A 17,627-nucleotide genomic window follows, 5' to 3' on the forward strand; every position below is an offset into this window, starting at 1 on the left:
GCTTTGTCCCCAATTAAAAATAGTTGTGGTTAAGTATTACTACTCACCGAGCTAGCGACTCGCTCCCCATTATTATTTTTTTCAGAGACAACAGGTGCAAACGATGACCTCCCTAATTAGAGCGCATGAATTGACAATTCCGGGTGAACCCCGCACTTATTCGCGTGGGCGAATAGATTATCTATTTGTCATGTTCCTTTATTTCGAATTCTTAGAGTCGCTCCATAATAATTTTTATTGGTGTCATGAGTAAACTTTTTATTATTATAGACTAGTGACTAGTATTGCACTTTTTTCCGTATTTTGGAGATGAATTTAGTATTATTGTGTTGGAAAAGGTTGATAATATTGGTGATGCTCATTTTTGGTTAATTGATGAAGACTATGACTGTTTCTGCTGAATATTGATTGGTTGTGTTTACTTATGGGACATGATAGGGGAAATTTTATTCAATTTTCTGTAAAATACGTACAGATGAGGTTTATTTGGGAACACTTACTCTCAAGCACTGATTATGAATCTAAATTGGTTCACGATAAAGTTAGTATCAAAGTTACTCCGCGTGCAACCTTGATTGTTAGTGGGGCAAATTTCAGCGAGGACACAGAGTCCCTAAGAGGTGTGTATGTGACACTCTAGGCGAATCTCACATCGACAAAATACTGAAGAGATGCTAACTATATAAGTTGACAGGCCTTAGACTGTAGTGACACATTTTAAAGTCGTATGAGTCTAGGTCCAAAGCAGACAATATCATTAGTGGGTTGAACGATTACAGTCAGCCATGCAAGTAAATACATCTTCTCTTTTCTAATTTAATTAAGTGCATTATGTTCTATATATGAGTATATTTGAACTTAAAGTAGTTTCTCTTCTTAGAAAAACATACCAAAATTTGAAAAATATTAAAATGTAAGGTAGAATCATCGATAGAGGACATAAAATGGCCCAACCTTGTGCAGAAAAGGAAAATAAAAAAGTCAAAAAATTAAAAGCCATGATGCATGTCCTATATTTTAGTAGTTGAATTTCTCTTACTTTTTTGACAAATAGTTCGATGAGAATCTTGAAAACTACCTTCCTAATTCAGCTCCACTATACCATGTGAATTTACCTATACTAAATAAATTCCTTGCCATAACATAATAATGACAACAAATTTCAGTTATGGAAATCTAATTACACATTTCAGGTTCCAAAACGTCCCTATTTAAAACTTCCATAAACTTAATTAATACCATTTTCAAAAGTTTAAAATTCTACTCATTAAATAACATACCCGTTCATCCACCTCAAATATATCAAACCAAGTGTGCTCTGAATTTGAGAAATTTTGCTACTTCCTTCCGTTTATTTTAATTGTTTTTTTTGGGTTGTTTTCACACTTTAAAGAATTTATATTTTAGCATTAATTAACAATAAAATTAATTATAAGTGTTAAACTTAATTTGTTCATTAGAAATATAACAAATACTTCTAGCCTCTTTATTCCAAGGGCAACTTAGAAAAAAAGAAGTTAATTCCTTCTTGATACATGAAAAAATTAAATATTTTAATTTAGACCGCAAAAAAACGACCAAAAAATTAATTAAAATGAACCGAAAGGAATATCCTTTGTTAAGATTTTTTAATACTTATGATGATGGAAAACAACATACTCCTAATAGATTAACCAATATTCATGCTAATTGACGTGAACAAAATCGTTACTTATAAGTTTATAATATAAAAGTATTGAAGATAGTAAAATGAATTTGTTACACACACGACCGTTAATGAACTTGAATTTATTTAAAAAATAAAATAAAGAGTTCAAAGTTTACGCGCTAATAATTAATATAAAAATTATTTATACAATCAGATTATTTAATATAATTATTGATAAATCTCAAACATTAATTCATGATCTAATAGGTACAGTGTAACTAACTAACCTACAAATATTGTATAAAAAGATCCTTACAATATCATTGCATGTGGAGTAATATACTATACTATAACTAAAATCCAAAACAAAAAGCATATTTGTATGCATTATTTTCTGGGAAATAAATAGGAAAAAGACAAAAGGTGAAAATAAAAAAGAAAAGAAAAATGATGTATTTTTGCATGAACTCCTCGAAAATAAAGGCTTAGACTATGAGACGCTTGGCAGTCTATTGCAACCTTTTTCTCACCAATTGTTGCTCTTCTCCTTCATTATTCCAAAACCCCATCTCTTCTCTTTCCTTCACTTTCCCAAGAAAATAAATACATATAGGAAAAAAATATTTCCAAATTCCAAACGTATAATAATTTCCATATATATAGAAGTTTAATTAATGTAATAATTATTAGTACTATATAATAAGCTTTTTTGTGTTGTTGTGTTGTTGTTTATGTAAAATCATGGAAAGTTCTAAAAAAAGGATGTGTTATTCATTGTGGAAATCAGCATCAACAAGGCTTTTGTGGATTATGGTGCCATTTATTTTGGTTTCTGTATTTTTCGCTTTTGGGAATAATTCAAAAATATCAACTTCTTTGTTTTCTTCTTCTTCTTCAAGTTGGCTTTTTTCTTCAGGTTATTATTCTTTGGACTTGGATTATTAATAATAATTATTTTAGTAATAATACTTTAATGGTTATTTTACTAATTTTTGCTTCTTAAACAGTACATAAAAAAAGTTCCGGCGGTGAGCAACCGGATTTTCAGCCGAAAATGGTGGCGGTGGCGGGGGCGGTGGCTGGAAACGGCGGCGCTAACCGAGAAGAAGCTCTGTTGGAAGACTACAGCTTTAACAGTAGTAATAGTTTTTCTCCGCTTACTGCTGAAGCTGATCAAGAAGTTCAGAAAGAAGCTCAAGAAATTCAGCAACCAGTAAGTTTTATTTTTCTCAATTTTTTTTCTTTTTTGGCATTTTTTAATGCTTTAAAGGAATTTTGTGCGCATTTTAATATGCATGTACTTTTTTCTTTTCTGTGTGTTGGGATGATTTTATTTTAAAAAAGTAGGGCCTAAAATCAGAGTTCCTAGATTAAAATTAAGAATTAACTTATATACACTAACAATGTAAAAATTAACTAAAAGGGCTGTCCGGTGCACTAAGCTCCCGCTATGCTCGGGGTCCAGACCACAAGTGTCTATTGTACGTGGTCTTGTCCTGCATTTCAGCGCGAGGTTGTTTCCACGGCTCAGAACCGTGACCTCCTGGTCACATGGTAGCAACTTTACCAGTCACACCAAGGATCCCTTCAATGTAAAAATTACACTGTCAATACAATTTAATGTCTGATATTTACTAATTCAATTTTTTTTTCTCTATCTTCTTTTTTATTTTTATTTTTAATGTTTTAAAGGAAATTTGTGGGCATTTTTATGTGCATGTACCTTTTTCTTTTCTGATTGTCTGTGATGTTTTTATTTTTAAAAAGTAGAGCCTAAAATCAGAGTTTCTTGGATTAAAAATAAGGATTTAATTAACTTATATTCACTAACAATGTAAAAATTACACTATTAATATAATTTAATGAATATGATATTTACTAATGTAAGTTGCTATTGGTGAGGAAAAAAGAAGTTGTTATCGGCAGTGGCGGAGGCAGGATCTCCACGAAGAGGGTTCAAAAAAAAAGTTGTATCAAGTGGGAATTGAACTCATGACCTTAGTAGATTTTGAACCCCCTTGACCACTAAACTACACTTTTGGATTGTGTTAAGGGGGTTCAAAACTTAATATATAGAGGTAAAAGACAGATTTTGCCTTATATATACATTGTATTTTTTCGGCGAAGGGGGTTCGGGTGAACCCCCTTGCGCCCCCCTAAATCCGCCCCTGGTTATCGGTAATTACCTGCAACTACATTTGAAGTGCCCTGATATTGTAAAATGAATTTACATTGTCATGTATTGAGGTCAAACTCTAAAATTAAAGGTTCGTGAACTTTGGATGTTTTGTACTTCCTCCGTTCCAATTTATGTGAACCTGTTTGATTAGGCATGAAGTTTATAAAAAATGAAGACTTTTGGAATTTGTGGTCCTAAACAAGTCAAAAACGGCCCAGAGTATTTGTGTGGTTATAAAAGCTTCTCATTAAGGTTAGAATTGTAAGTTTAAGCTAAATTATTACCAAATTTAGAAAGGGGTCATTCTTTTTGCAACGGACCAAAAAGGAAATAGGTTCACAATATCAGGGTAAACTAGAGTAGTAATTTTTAGAAGATAAAAATAATAATGGAGCTGTGACTTTTCTGTAATTATTTGTTTTTATTTATTTTTTGGTTGATTTTTGTTTCTGTTTTAGTGAGTACGGACTATGGAGTCTTACTGAAGTTTTTATGAGATTATTTCCCCTTTGAATGATTCACAATCTAAGAAGTACTACATAACTCTAACTCCGGATGTCTAAATAGAACAGAAAATACATAAGGGCTAAATACTAAAGCAGGAATAGAAAGGGACTCCTCGGTCTGCGGACGTGGCATATGTACCTCGAAGTCTCTAAGCAGTCGCCTCCCTCAAGGATGGTAGGCCTGAGTAGCGGTACCAGGATCTGCACATGAAAAACATGCGCAGAAAGGGCGTAAGTACACCACAACGGTACTCACCATGTGCCAAGCCTAACCTCGGTTGGATAGTGACGAGGAAGGTCAGGGCCTATTGAGGGTAAATAAAATATAAATATCAACAGTATAGAACAAAACGGTATAAATGAGTACAACAGTAAAAATTAACATAGGATGCACCGAGCAACAACAACTATGCAGCAGTATGGTAAACACGGGAAAGGAAATACAGCTCAGCACCAATAATAACAATCGGGGATCTCCCAGGATATCGTTTGTAGTCCCATATGTACATATACGATGGATCTCTCGGTATCCCGTCCCGCAGTCCAACTCATAGTGCGCGGGGATCTCCCGGGAATCTAACCTGTAGTCCCAAAGTAAATGTGCAGGGGGATCTCCCGGAAATCTAACCCGTAGTCCCAAAGTAAATGTGCAGGGGAATTTCCCGGGAATCTAACCCGTAGTCCCAAAGTAAATGTGCAGGGGGATCTCCCGGGAATCTAACTCGTAGTCCCAAAGTAAATGTGCAGGGGGATCTCCCGGGAATCTGACTCGTAGTCCCAAGTAAATGTGCAGGGGGATCTCTCCTGGGAATCTTACCCGTAGTCCCAAAGTAAATGTTCAGGGGGATCTCCTGGGAATCTAACCCGTAGTCCCAAAGTAAACACACAACCACAACACCAACAACAACAACAACAACAACCCAGTATAATCCCACTTAGTGGGGTCTAGGGAGGGTAGTGTGTACGCAGACCTTACCCCTACCCTGGGGTAGAGAGGCTGTTTCCAAATAGACCCCCGACATCCTTCCCTCCAAGAACTTCCCACCTTGCTCTTGGGGAGACTCGAACTCACAACCTCTTGGTTGGAAGCGGAGGTTGCTTACCATCAGAGCAACCCCTCTTGTCCAACACGAAGAATACACAATTAAATACAAATTCCATATCAAGGTAAAGCATGTATTTCTAACCTAGCATGTTGCACATAATCCAGATAAGGTATCTTGAGCAAGTAAATCAATTAAGTCAATTAGACATGCTTCTCTAGACTAACAACAGGCTTAAATTCCAAGTAGTGTAAACAAGAAAGGAAAAATACAATTAAGGCTATTTTTAATGAAAATAGGATTTTCAACAATTAGTACGAGTACGCACTCGTCACCTCACGTACAAGGCATTTCAATTACCACAATACCAATCCTAAGGGGAGAGTCCCCCACACAAGGTTAGACAAGCCTCTTACCTCGAACCGGCTCAAAATCAATCCGAAACCACGTTCTTGCCACGAGTACTCGACTCCAAATGACCCAAATCTATTCAATTCAATTGCATAATGTAAATAACACTTCAACTAACTGTCTACAATTAAATTCTAAGCTAATGCGCGAAATTATGTATTTCCAGAAACCTCGCACTCCCACGAGTCTAACCATAACAAAATTATCCAAATCCCATAACATTTCAACCCTCAAATCCTCAAATCTATCCGAGAGGGTTTTGAAACTCTTCCAACTAAATTCATAGATTTAATGCCAAAACTAGTAATAGATTCGAGTAATCTAACCAAAATTAAGTTAAGAATACTTACCCCGTTGTTTTCTCTCAAATCTCCCGAAAATTGCCCTTCCCCGAGCTTCAAATTTGTAAAAATGAAAAAATGGGAGCACTTAAAACATTTTGTCCAGCAATTTTCGCATATGCGGTCCAGTGACCGCATCTGCGGTCCCTTCTGCGGAAATAATGTCGCATCTGCGGAAACAGTGTCGCGTCTGCGGAAAAATCCGCATTTGCGACCCTTTAATCGCAGGTACGGTACCGCTTCTGCGTAAAAATGTACCGCATTTGTGGTTCCTGGAGAGATGGCCAAATGTTTGCTTCTGCGGCATTGCAGATGCGGAAATACCATAAGAACAGCTGCTGCAGCAACTTCAACTCCAAAATTCCTCCATTAACCATTCGAATTCATCTCGATGCCCCCGGGACCTCAACCAAAGACATCAATATATCCTAAAACCTTATTCAAACTTGTACTAATCTTCAAAACACTTCAAACAACGTCAAAATAACCAAAACACATCGTATTCAAGCCTAAGCTTCTAAAATCTTCTGAATTCCGTTTTCGATCAAGAAACCAATCAAAACACGTCCGAATGACCTTCAATTTTGCACGCACATCCCAAATGACATAACGGAACTACTGCAACTCTCGAAATTTCATTCCGACCCTCGGATCAAAATCTAACTGTCGAATCGGAAACTTCAAAATTTCAGACTTCGGCATTTCAAGCCTAAATTAGCTACGGACCTCCAAAACACAATCTGAACACGCTCCTACACCCGAAATCATCCAACGGAGCTAACGGAACCATCGGATTTCAATTCCGAGTCCGTCTTCACACTGTTCCGACTATGGTCAACTTTCCAACACTTAAGCTCTCATTTAGGGACTAAGTGTCCCAAAACTCTCCGAAACTAAAAACCAAACATCCCGGCAAATAAAAATAGCATAATTAAACTTGGGGAAAGCAGTTAATAGGGGATCGGGGCGTTAATTCTTAAGATGACCCACTGGGTCGTCACATCCTCCTACACTTAAACATTCGTTCGTCCTCGAACGAGCATAGAGACATACCTGAAGTAGTGAAAAGATGAGGGTAACGGCTGTGCATATCCTGCTCGGTCTCCTAGGTCGCCTCCTCGACCGGTTGGCCATGCCACTGAACTTTCATGGATGCAATGTTCTTTGAACTTAGCTTTCTAACCTGCCTGTCTAGTATTGCCACTGGCTCCTCAATATAAGATAGATCCTTGTTCATCTGGACTGAACTGAAATCCAACACGTGCGACGGATCACCGTGATACCTCCGGAGCATCGAAACATGAAATATCGGATGAACTCCGACCAAGCTGGGAGGTAAGGCAAGCTCATAAGCAACCTCCCCAACACGCCTCAATATCTCAAAAAGGGCTAATAAACCTCGGACTCAACTTCCCTTTCTTCCCAAATCGCATAACGCCCTTCATAGGCGAAATCCAAAGCAGAACCCGCTCTCCAACCATATAGGAAAAATCACGAACCTTCCGGTCTGCGTAACTCTTCTGTCTGGATTGGGCTGTACGGAGTTTATCCTGAATCACCTTAACCTTCTCCAAAGCATTCTGAACTAAGTCTGTACCCAATAATCTGGCCTCACTCGACTCAAACCAACCCATCGGAGATCTATATCGCCTACCATATAAAGCCTCATACGGCGCCATCTGAATGCTGGACTGATAACTGTTGTTGTAAGCAAACTCCGCCAATGGCAAGAACTGATCCCAAGACCCTCAAAACACAATCACACACGCACAGAGCATATCCTCAAGAATCTGAATAGTGCGCTCGGACTGTCCGTTCGTCTGAGGGTGAAATGTTGTACTCAACTCCACCTGAGTACCCAACTCATGCCGAACGGCCCTCTAGAACCATGATGTAAACTGAGTACCCCTATCTGAGATGATAGACACTGGAATACCATGCAGACAAACAATCTCCCGGATATAAATCTCCGCTAACTGTTCCGAAGAATAGGTAATACACACAGGAATAAAATGAGCGGACTTGGTCAGCCGATCCACAATCACCCAAATAGCATCAAACTTCCTCAAAGTCCGTGGGAGCCCAACTACAAAGTCCATGGTGATCCGCTCCCACTTCCACTCCGGAATCTCTATCTGCTGAAGCAACCCACCCGGTCTCTGGTGCTCATACTTCACCTGTTGACAGTTGAGACACCGAGCTACGAATCCAACTATATCTTTCTTCATCTGCCTCCATCAGTAGTGCTGCCTCAAATCCTGATACATCTTCGCGACACCCGGATGAATAGAATACCGCGAGCTATGGGCCTCCTCTAGAATTAACTCTCGAAGCCCATCAATATTGGGTACACAAACCCGACCCTGTATCCTCAATACCCCATCATCGCCAATAGTCACATCCCTAGCATCACCGTGCTGAACCTTGTCCTTGAGGATAAGCAAATAAGGGTCATCATACTGTCGCTCCCTGATACTATCAAATAAGGAAGACGGGGAAACCACGCAAGCTAGAACCCGACTGGGCTCCGAAATATCCAATCTCACAAACTGACTGGCTAGGGCCTGAATATCCATCACCATAGGCCTCTCTGATGCTGGTAAATAAGCCAAACTCCCCAAACTCTCTGCCCGGCGACTCAAAGCATCAGCCACCAGTTTGGCCTTGCCCGAGTGATACAAAATAGTGATGTCATAATCCTTCAGCAACTCCAACCACCTCCTCTAGCGCAAATTTAGATCCTTTTGCCTGAGCTTTGATGGTCAGTATAAATCTCACTGGAAACCCCATATAAATAATGGCGCCAAATCTTCAAGGCGTGAACAATGGCGGCTAACGCGAGGTCATGAACATGGTAATTCTTCTCATGTACCTTCAACTGTCTAGATGCGTAGGAAATTACCCTACCGTCTTGCATTAACACCGCTCCGAGGCCAATCCTTGAGGCATCGCAATAGACCGTATAAGACCTCGAATCTGTAGGCAATATCAAAACTGGGGCTGTAGTCAAAGCTGTCTTGAACTTCTGAAAGCTCGCCTCACACTCCTCCGTCCACTGAAGCGGAGCACCCTTCTGGGTCAACCTGGTCATAGGGGCTGCAATCGATGAAAACCCCTCCACAAAACCACGGTAGTAACCTGCCAAGCCAAGAAAACTGCGGATCTCTGTAGCTGAGGATGGTCTGGGCCAACTCTGCACGACCTCTATCTTCTTTGGATCCACCTGAATACCCTCACTCGATACCACGTGGCCTAGGAATGCCACTGAATCCAACCAAAACTCACATTTCGGGAACTTAGCATATAACTTCTTCTCTCTCAAAGTCTGAAGCACAGTCCTCAGATGCTGCTCATGATCTTCTCGACTTCGGGATTACACCAGAATATCATCAATAAAGACAATGACAAATGAGTCGAGATATAGACAGAATATGCTGTGCATCAAATGCATAAAGGCTGATGGGGCATTGGTCAACCCAAATGACATGACAAGGAACTCGTAATGACCATACCGAGTCCTGAAAGCAGTCTTCAGGATATCTGGCTCCCGAATCTTCAGCTGATGGTAACCTAAGCGCAAATCAATCTTAGAAAATACCCGTGTACCCTGAAGCTGGTCAAACAAATCATCAATACGAGGCAAAGGATAACGGTTCTTCATTGTAACCTTGTTCAACTGGCGATAATCAATACACATACACATAGAACCATCTTTTTTCTTCACAAACAAGACATTAGCACCCCAAGGTGATACACTGGGCCGAATAAAACCCTTATCAAGCAATTCCTGTAACTGATCCTTCAACTCCTTCAACTCAAGATGAGCCATACGATATAGAGGAATAGAAATGGGTTGAGTGCCCGACAACAGATCAATGCCAAAATCAATATCTCTATCGGGTGGCATGCCCGGAAGGTCAGCTGGAAACACATTAGAGAAATCCCGCACTACTGGAACTGAATCGACAGAAGGGGTGTCAATACTGACGTCTCTCACATAAGCTAAATATGTGTCACACCCCTTCTCAACCATATGCTGAGCCTTAAGACAAGAAATAACTCTACTGGGAGTGTAATTTAAAGTACCCCTACACTCAACACGCGGTACACCTAGCATAGTCAATGTCATGGTTTAGGCGTGACAATCAAAGTCAACCATGCTGAGAAACAATAAATCGGCTCTGGTCTCAAAACCACTAAGAGCAACCAAACACGATCGATAAACACGGTCCACAACAAGAGAATCTCTCACAAGAGTAGAAACATAAACAGAGGAACTCAAAGAATCCCGAGATACACCCAAATACGGAGCAAAATAAGAAGACACGTAAGAGTAAGTAGAGCCTGGATCGAATAGAACCGATGCCTCTCTGTGGCAAACCAATATAATACCTGTGATGACAGAATCGGAGGCAACAACCTCGGTATGGGCAGGAAGGGCATAGTATCTGGACTGGCCTCCCCCTCTGGGGTGACCTCTACCTCCCCAACCCCTACCTCTAGCTGGCTGAGCAGGTGGGATAGCAACTGGGGCTGTAACCATAGGCTGAGAACTCTACGGGGCACGCTGTGGCGGAGAAGTCTGTGGAGGTGCACCCCTCCAAAGTCTGGGACAATCCCTCACCATATGACGTGTGTCACCACTCTCAAAACAAGCTCTGAGAGGACGTGGTGGCTGTGACTGGCTCGGGCCAGGTCTGCTGGACTGACCTCTGAAAACATCTTGCGTAGGAGGCGCGCTAGAAACGGGAGGTGCATAATAAGGCTCCTGGGATCTGGGAGGAGCTGGAGCACTACTGGCTGCTGGAAGAGCTGAATGAACAGGGCGAATCATATAACCCCTACCATGGCGACCTGCAACTGGGGTACGGGCATTGGAATAATAGCCCGACTCTCGATACCTCTTGGCCTTCCTCTCCTCTCTCTCCCTAATATGCATACCCTCAATCCTTCTAGCAATGCTCACCAACTCACGAGCCATGCTAGATCTGATACTGGGAATAAGGTCCTCAATAAACCGGCGCACCCTCTCGCGGATAGTAGAAACCAAGGCTGGGGCATGCTTAGCCAAACTGGGGTAACGGACAGCATACCCTGAAACAGTCATAGCACCTTGGCGCAAATGCTCAAACTCTGCGCGCCATGCGTCCCTGAGGCTCTGAGGAACATATTCCCTCAGGAACAGATCGGAAAACTGAGTCCAAGTAAGGGAAACTGCTTCATCCTAGATGTCTAACTCATAAGTGCGCCACCACTCATAGGCGGCTCCTCGAAGCTGGAAAGTGGTGAAAGAAACCCCACTCGATCCTGAGATGCCCATGGTACGAAGAATACGGTGGCACTCATCCAGAAATCCCTAAGCATCATATGATGCTAAACCACTGAAAACAGGAGGCTTATACTTCTTGAACCTCTCAAGTCTCCGCTGCTCATCCTCTGAAGCAGTTGCCCTGTCCTCGAGCTGGACTGGCACTGTAGGCGGTACAGGAATAATCTCTCGGACCTCATCGACATGCACTCGCTGCTCGGGAGTGCAGGCGACGGGAGTCTGTGCTCCTCCCCCAGCCTGGGATGTGGTTGTAGCAAGGGGAAGCAACCCTGCCTAAGCCAAAGTGGTGTACATGTTCATGAACTGTGCCAGAGTCTCCTAAAGTGCTGGAATAGTAGTAGTAGTAGGCGTATCAGGCGCTTGGACTTTGGCTGGAACTATTGGTGGTACCTCGGCGGCAGCTCGCGTAGGTGCTCTGGCTGCACCACGTGCGCGTCCTCAACCTCTACCCCGGCTCCGGCCTTTGACGGCTGCAGTAGGGGGCGCGGGTGCCTGATCGTCTCGAGTAGCACGCGTCCTCACCATCTCTAAGAGAATACAAGACAACAGTTTAGAATTTTGATGTCAAAATATCGCACGACAAGGAAATCAAATGAAGTGGAATTTTCCTAACAGTTTAATAGCCTCTTGTAGATAAGTACAGACGTCTCCGTATTGATCAGTGAGACTCTAATAAACCGGCTTGTGATCTGTGACTCCAATGAACCTAAAGCTCTGATACCAACTTGTCGCGACCCCGGTTTGCCCTCCGTAAACCGTCGTGACGGCACCTAATTTCTAGGACTAGGTAAGCCTAAATTGCGGAAGAAAAAACAAACTTGCTGAAGTAAAACAATTTAAAACAGAATAAAGTAATAACAGTGGTTAAATGTGCCGCTCGGCATATGTGAATCTCAAAACCAACATCTAAAATCAAGACCCGGAAACCCACGAATCACAAGCTGAGAAGTACTACATAGCTCTAACTCTGGAATGTCTAAATAGAACAGAAAATACAGAAGGGCTAAATACTAAAGCAGGAATAGAAAGGGACTCTTCGGTCTGCGGATGCGACAGATGTACCTCGAAGTCTCTATAGCGGTCGCCTTCCTCAATAATGGTAGGCCTGAGTAGCGGTACCTGGATCTGCACATGAAAAACATGCGCAGAAAAGGCATGATTACACCACAGCGGTACTCACTAAATGCCAAGCCTAACCTCGGTTAGATAGTGACGAGGAAGATCAGGGCCCTACTGAGGGTAAATAAAATATAAATATTAACAGTATAGAACAGAACGATATAAATGAGTACAACAGTAAAAATTGACACAGGATGCACCGAGCAACAACAACTATGCAGCACTATGGTAAACACGGGAAAGGAAATACAGCTCAGCACCAATAATAACAATCGGAGATCTCCCAGGATACCGTCTTGTAGTCCCATATGTACATATCCGATGGATCTCCCGGGATCCCGTCCCGTAGTCCAACTCATAGTGCGCGGGGATCTCCCGGAAATCTAACCCGTAGTCCCAAAGTAAATATGCAGGGGGATCTCCCGGAAATCTAACCCATAGTCCCAAAGTAAATATGCAGGGGATCTCCCGGGAGTCTAACCCATAGTCCCAAGGTAAATGTGCAGGGGGATCTCCCGGGAATCTGACTCGTAGTCCCAAAGTAAATGTGCAGGGGGATCTCCCGGGAATCTGACTCGTAGTCCCAAAGTAAATGTTCAGGGGTATCTCCCGGGAATCTAACCCGTAGTCCTAAAGTAAATGTGTAGGGGGCTCTCCCGGGAATCTAACCCGTAGTCCCAAAGTAAACACACAACAACAACAACACGAAGAATACACAATTAAATACAAATTCTATATCAAGGTAAAGCAGGTATTTCTAACCTAGCATGTTGCACATAATCCAAATAAGGCATCTTGAGCAAGTAAATAAATTAAGTCAATTAGACATGCTTCTCTAGACTAACAACAGGCTTAAATTCCAAGTATTGTAAACAAGAAAGAAAAAATACAATTAAGGCTATTTTTAATGAAAATAGGATTTTCAACAATTAGCACAAGTACGCGCTCGTCACCTCACGTACAAGGCATTTCAATTACCACAATACCAATCCTAAGGGGAGAGTCCCCCACACAAGGTTAGACAAGCCACTTACCTCGAATCGGCTCAAAATCAATCCGAAACCACGTTCTTGCCACGAGTATTCGACTCCAAATTGGCCCAAATCTATTCAATTCAATTGCATAATGTAAATAACACTTCAATTAACTAATTCTACAATTAAATTCTAAGCTAATGCGCGAAATTATGTAAAATGACCAAAACGCCCCTTGGGTCAACGTCTCGGAATCGGGAAAAATTTGTATTTCCAGAAACCTCGCACTCACACGAGTCTAACCATACCAAAATTATCCAAATCCCAGAACATTTCGACCCTCAAATCCTCAAATCTATCCGAGAGGGTTTTGAAACTTTTCCAACTAAATTCATAGATTTAATGCTAAAACTAGTAATAGATTCGAGTAATCTAACCAAAATTAAGTTAAGAATACTTACCCCGTTGTTTTCTCTCAAATCTCCCAAAAATTGCCTCTCCCCGAGCTCCAAATTTGTAAAAATGGAAAAATGGGACTTAAAACATTCTGTCCAGCAGTTTTCGCATCTGCGGTCCAGTGACCGCATCTGCGGAAATAATGTCGCATCTGTTGAAACAGTGTCGCATCAGCGGAAAAATTCGCATCTGCGGCCCTTTAGCCGCATGTGCGGTACCGCTTCTGCGTAAAAATGTACTGCATCTGTGGTTCCTGGAGAGATGGCCAAATGTTCGCTTCTGCGGCTCCGCATCTGCGATCCCCAAACCGCAGATGCGGAAATACCAGAAGAATAGCTGCTGCAGCAACTTCAACTCCAAAATTCCTCCGTTAACCATCCGAATTCATCCCGAGGCCTCGGGACCTCAACCAAAGACATCAACATATCAGAAAACCTTATTCAAACTTGTACTAATCTTCAAAACACTTCAAACAACGTCAAAACAACCAAAACACATCGGATTCAAGCCTAAGTTTCTAAAATCTTCTGAATTTCGTTTTCGATAAAAAACCCAACCAAAACACGTCCGAATGACCTGAAATTTTGTACGCACATCCCAAATGACATAACAGAACTACTGCAACTCTCGGAATTTCATTCCGACCCTCGGATCAAAATCTCACTGTCGAACCGAAAACTTCAAAATTTCAGACTTCGGCATTTCAAGCCTAAATTAGCTACGGACTTCCAAAACACAATCCGAACACGCTCCTAAACCCGAAATCACCCAACGGAGCTAACGGAACCATCGGGTTTCCTTTCCGAGGCCGTCTTCACACTGTTCCGACTATGGTCAACTTTCCAACACTTAAGCTCTCATTTAGGGACTAAGTGTCCCAAAACTCTCCGAAACTAAAAATCGAACATCCCGGCAAATGAAAATAGCATAATTAAACTTGGGGAAAGTAGTTAATAGGGGATCGGGGCGTTAATTCTTAAGACGACCGGCGGGGTCGTCACAATTTACATATTTGAAAACTACATGAAAAGTACTAGTATAAGTGAACTTAGTTAATTATTCAAACTATTTTAAAAAAATAGTTTGGGAAAATCGCAGTCAAACAAAAAAATGTTTGACTTTCCAAATAGTAATACCTTCACATAAAATAGGACAGAGGGAGTATTTTGCAATGGCCTCATGATTTTAAGCAAATAAAATGTCATTATCAGTTTGGATGTAATAGTGATATGGTAATTACTGAATAGTGAATAAAGATTGATCAAAAAATAATTTTTGGATCTCTTTAAACAGGTTATACAGAAGAATGAAAGTTTTAACATTTCCTTGGACATACCACATGAGTTCCCTTCTTTGAATGAAACTCATGCTCTTCCAATTGAAACCCGAATCAAGAGAAAGTTTAGCAATCTGGAGAGGTTAGAAGCCAAATTGTGGAAATCTCGAGCTTCGATCAAAGAAGCCGCTATGTCTGGAAATCAAACAGATGATAGCGATTACGTTCCATCAGGTCCTATGTATTGGGACGCCAATGCTTTTCATAGGTACGACGCTATTTTTCGTTCATTACTAATTTACTTTGTTTGGTCATCATAATTGACACTTCTTTATCAAGAAACCTATTTTTTTTTCTGTCCAATTTGTTTGTGTAATGTATTTTGGTTCTAACTTCAGGAGTTATTTGGAAATGGAAAAGCAATTCAAGGTATTTGTATACGATGAAGGCGATCAACCTATTTTTCACAATGGTCCGTGCAAAAGCATATACGCGATGGAGGGAAACTTTATTTATCAAATGGAGACGACCAAATTCCGAACTAGAGACCCTGAGAAAGCTCATATATTTTTCCTACCAATCAGTGTGACGGCAATAGTTCACTTCATATATGATCGAAACTCCAGAGAACATTGGAATCCAATGAAACAAACACTTAGGGATTACATTAATCTTGTTGCTGGGAAATATCCTTACTGGAATCGGAGCCTAGGCGCGGATCACTTCATACTTGCTTGCCATGATTGGGTAATTCCTCACATCCTACTCCTGCATTGACCGTGTTACATTATAATTTTCAACTTAATTATTCATTTTTGAGTCGAGGGTCTATCGGATATATAACTTCTCTACCTGCACAAGGTAGGGTAAGGTTGTGTACTCACGACCCTCCACGAACCTCACTTGTGGGATTAAACTGAGTTTGTTGTTATTATTGGTAGTAGAGAAATGTTTGTTATTAGAATAATGATTGTTTTGGAATGCTTCGATCTTGTAGGGGCCTGAAATTTCCAAGGCTGTTCCGGAGCTATTCAAGAACTCAATTCGAGCGTTATGCAATGCAAATACCTCGGAAGGATTCAAGCCTTCTAAAGATGTATCCTTTCCAGAGATCCTTCTTCCGGGAGGTACAATGGACGGCCTAATTGGCGGTCCATCTCCATCACGTCGCTCAATTTTGGCGTTCTTCGCTGGAGGACTTCATGGACCTATACGTCCAATACTTCTCGATCATTGGGAAAACAAAGACGACGATATGCAAGTTCATAGGTATCTACCAAAAGGCGTCTCGTACTATGGTATGCTAAGGAAGAGTAAGTATTGCCTATGCCCAAGTGGTTACGAAGTTGCTAGTCCGCGTATGGTCGAGGCACTTTACACGGGCTGTGTTCCGGTCCTTCTTAAGGACCATTATGTGCCACCTTTTAGCGACGTTTTGAACTGGAAATCGTTCTCGGTTGAAGTTCCCGTTGAGGAAATTCCAAACTTGAAGAATATTTTGGCGGGAATTTCGACGAGGCAATATATAAGATTACAGAGAAGAGGTAAACAAGTGAGGAGACACTTCGAAGTTAATTTGCCTCCAAAACGTTACGATGTTTTCCACATGATACTTCATTCTATTTGGCTTAGAAGACTAAATATGAGACTTCGTGGTGTTGAATATTTGTAATATATCTGTATTTTCTTGTAGTGTTAATGTAGTAACAGGGGAAAACTTGAGGGCTGTGTCTTTGTGAGGTGAACCACGTGTTTTACAATGAAATTCTGTAGAGAATTATGTTAATTAATTCGGTGAAATATTTGTTTTTTTAGGTAATTATTATATGTATGTGCCGTTCTATACCAAAGTTTAGTAGGCCTACAAGTTGTCGCTATATTGTGTTTGTCTTTGTTAATTAATTTCTCATTCGCTTTAGAAGATTTCAATTATAACAACAACAAAAAACCTAGTGTGATTTTACAAGTGGAACCTGGATAGACTGTTTTCGATAGACCCTTGGCTCAGGAGAAATATACTCGCATCATTTGTTGGAAAGAAAACAATACTTCCTCATGTTTATTTTAATTGGTTTTTTGGTTGTTGCTATGATTTTTAACATTAATTAATAATATAAAATTAATCATATTAGCCTCTACCATTTCTTTAATTTGTTTATTGAGATATAACAAATACTTTGAGATTCTTTACTTTAAGGACAACTTTGAAAAAAAAAATTAATTTCTTCTTGATATTTGAGAAAATTAAATATTGTGAATCATAAAAAAGGTCAAAAAAATAACAATAATTCAATAACAAGAAAATTGAAGCAAAAGACTGAATTGGTAATAATATAAGTCTAGGT

The 17,627-nt window shown here is 40.6% G+C and overlaps 1 protein-coding gene across 1 annotated transcript; it reads left to right on the forward strand.

The window, feature by feature from the left end:
- The first annotated feature begins 2,263 nt into the window (after positions 1-2,263).
- Positions 2,264-17,072, forward strand: LOC107821844 (putative glycosyltransferase At5g03795). The gene is made up of 5 exons (XM_016648303.2): positions 2,264-2,564; positions 2,656-2,861; positions 15,300-15,550; positions 15,681-16,029; positions 16,280-17,072. The coding sequence occupies exons 1-5, from the start codon at positions 2,390-2,392 to the stop codon at positions 16,952-16,954; spliced, it is 1,656 nt and encodes a 551-aa protein (XP_016503789.1). The 5' UTR covers positions 2,264-2,389; the 3' UTR covers positions 16,955-17,072.
- The last annotated feature ends 555 nt before the right edge of the window (positions 17,073-17,627 follow it).

Source organism: Nicotiana tabacum, chromosome 10, assembly GCF_000715075.1.
Source record: "Nicotiana tabacum cultivar K326 chromosome 10, ASM71507v2, whole genome shotgun sequence".
Classification (NCBI taxonomy): domain Eukaryota; kingdom Viridiplantae; phylum Streptophyta; class Magnoliopsida; order Solanales; family Solanaceae; genus Nicotiana; species Nicotiana tabacum.

Excerpts from the sequence above, each read along its gene's own strand:
- LOC107821844 (XM_016648303.2), top strand. The coding sequence starts at position 2,390 with ATGGAAAGTTCTAAAAAAAGGATGTGTTATTCATTGTGGAAATCAGCA. Across the intron at positions 15,551-15,680 it reads GACGCCAATGCTTTTCATAG|GAGTTATTTGGAAATGGAAA; the intron begins GTACGACGCTAT and ends TTCTAACTTCAG. Across the intron at positions 16,030-16,279 it reads TACTTGCTTGCCATGATTGG|GGGCCTGAAATTTCCAAGGC; the intron begins GTAATTCCTCAC and ends TCGATCTTGTAG.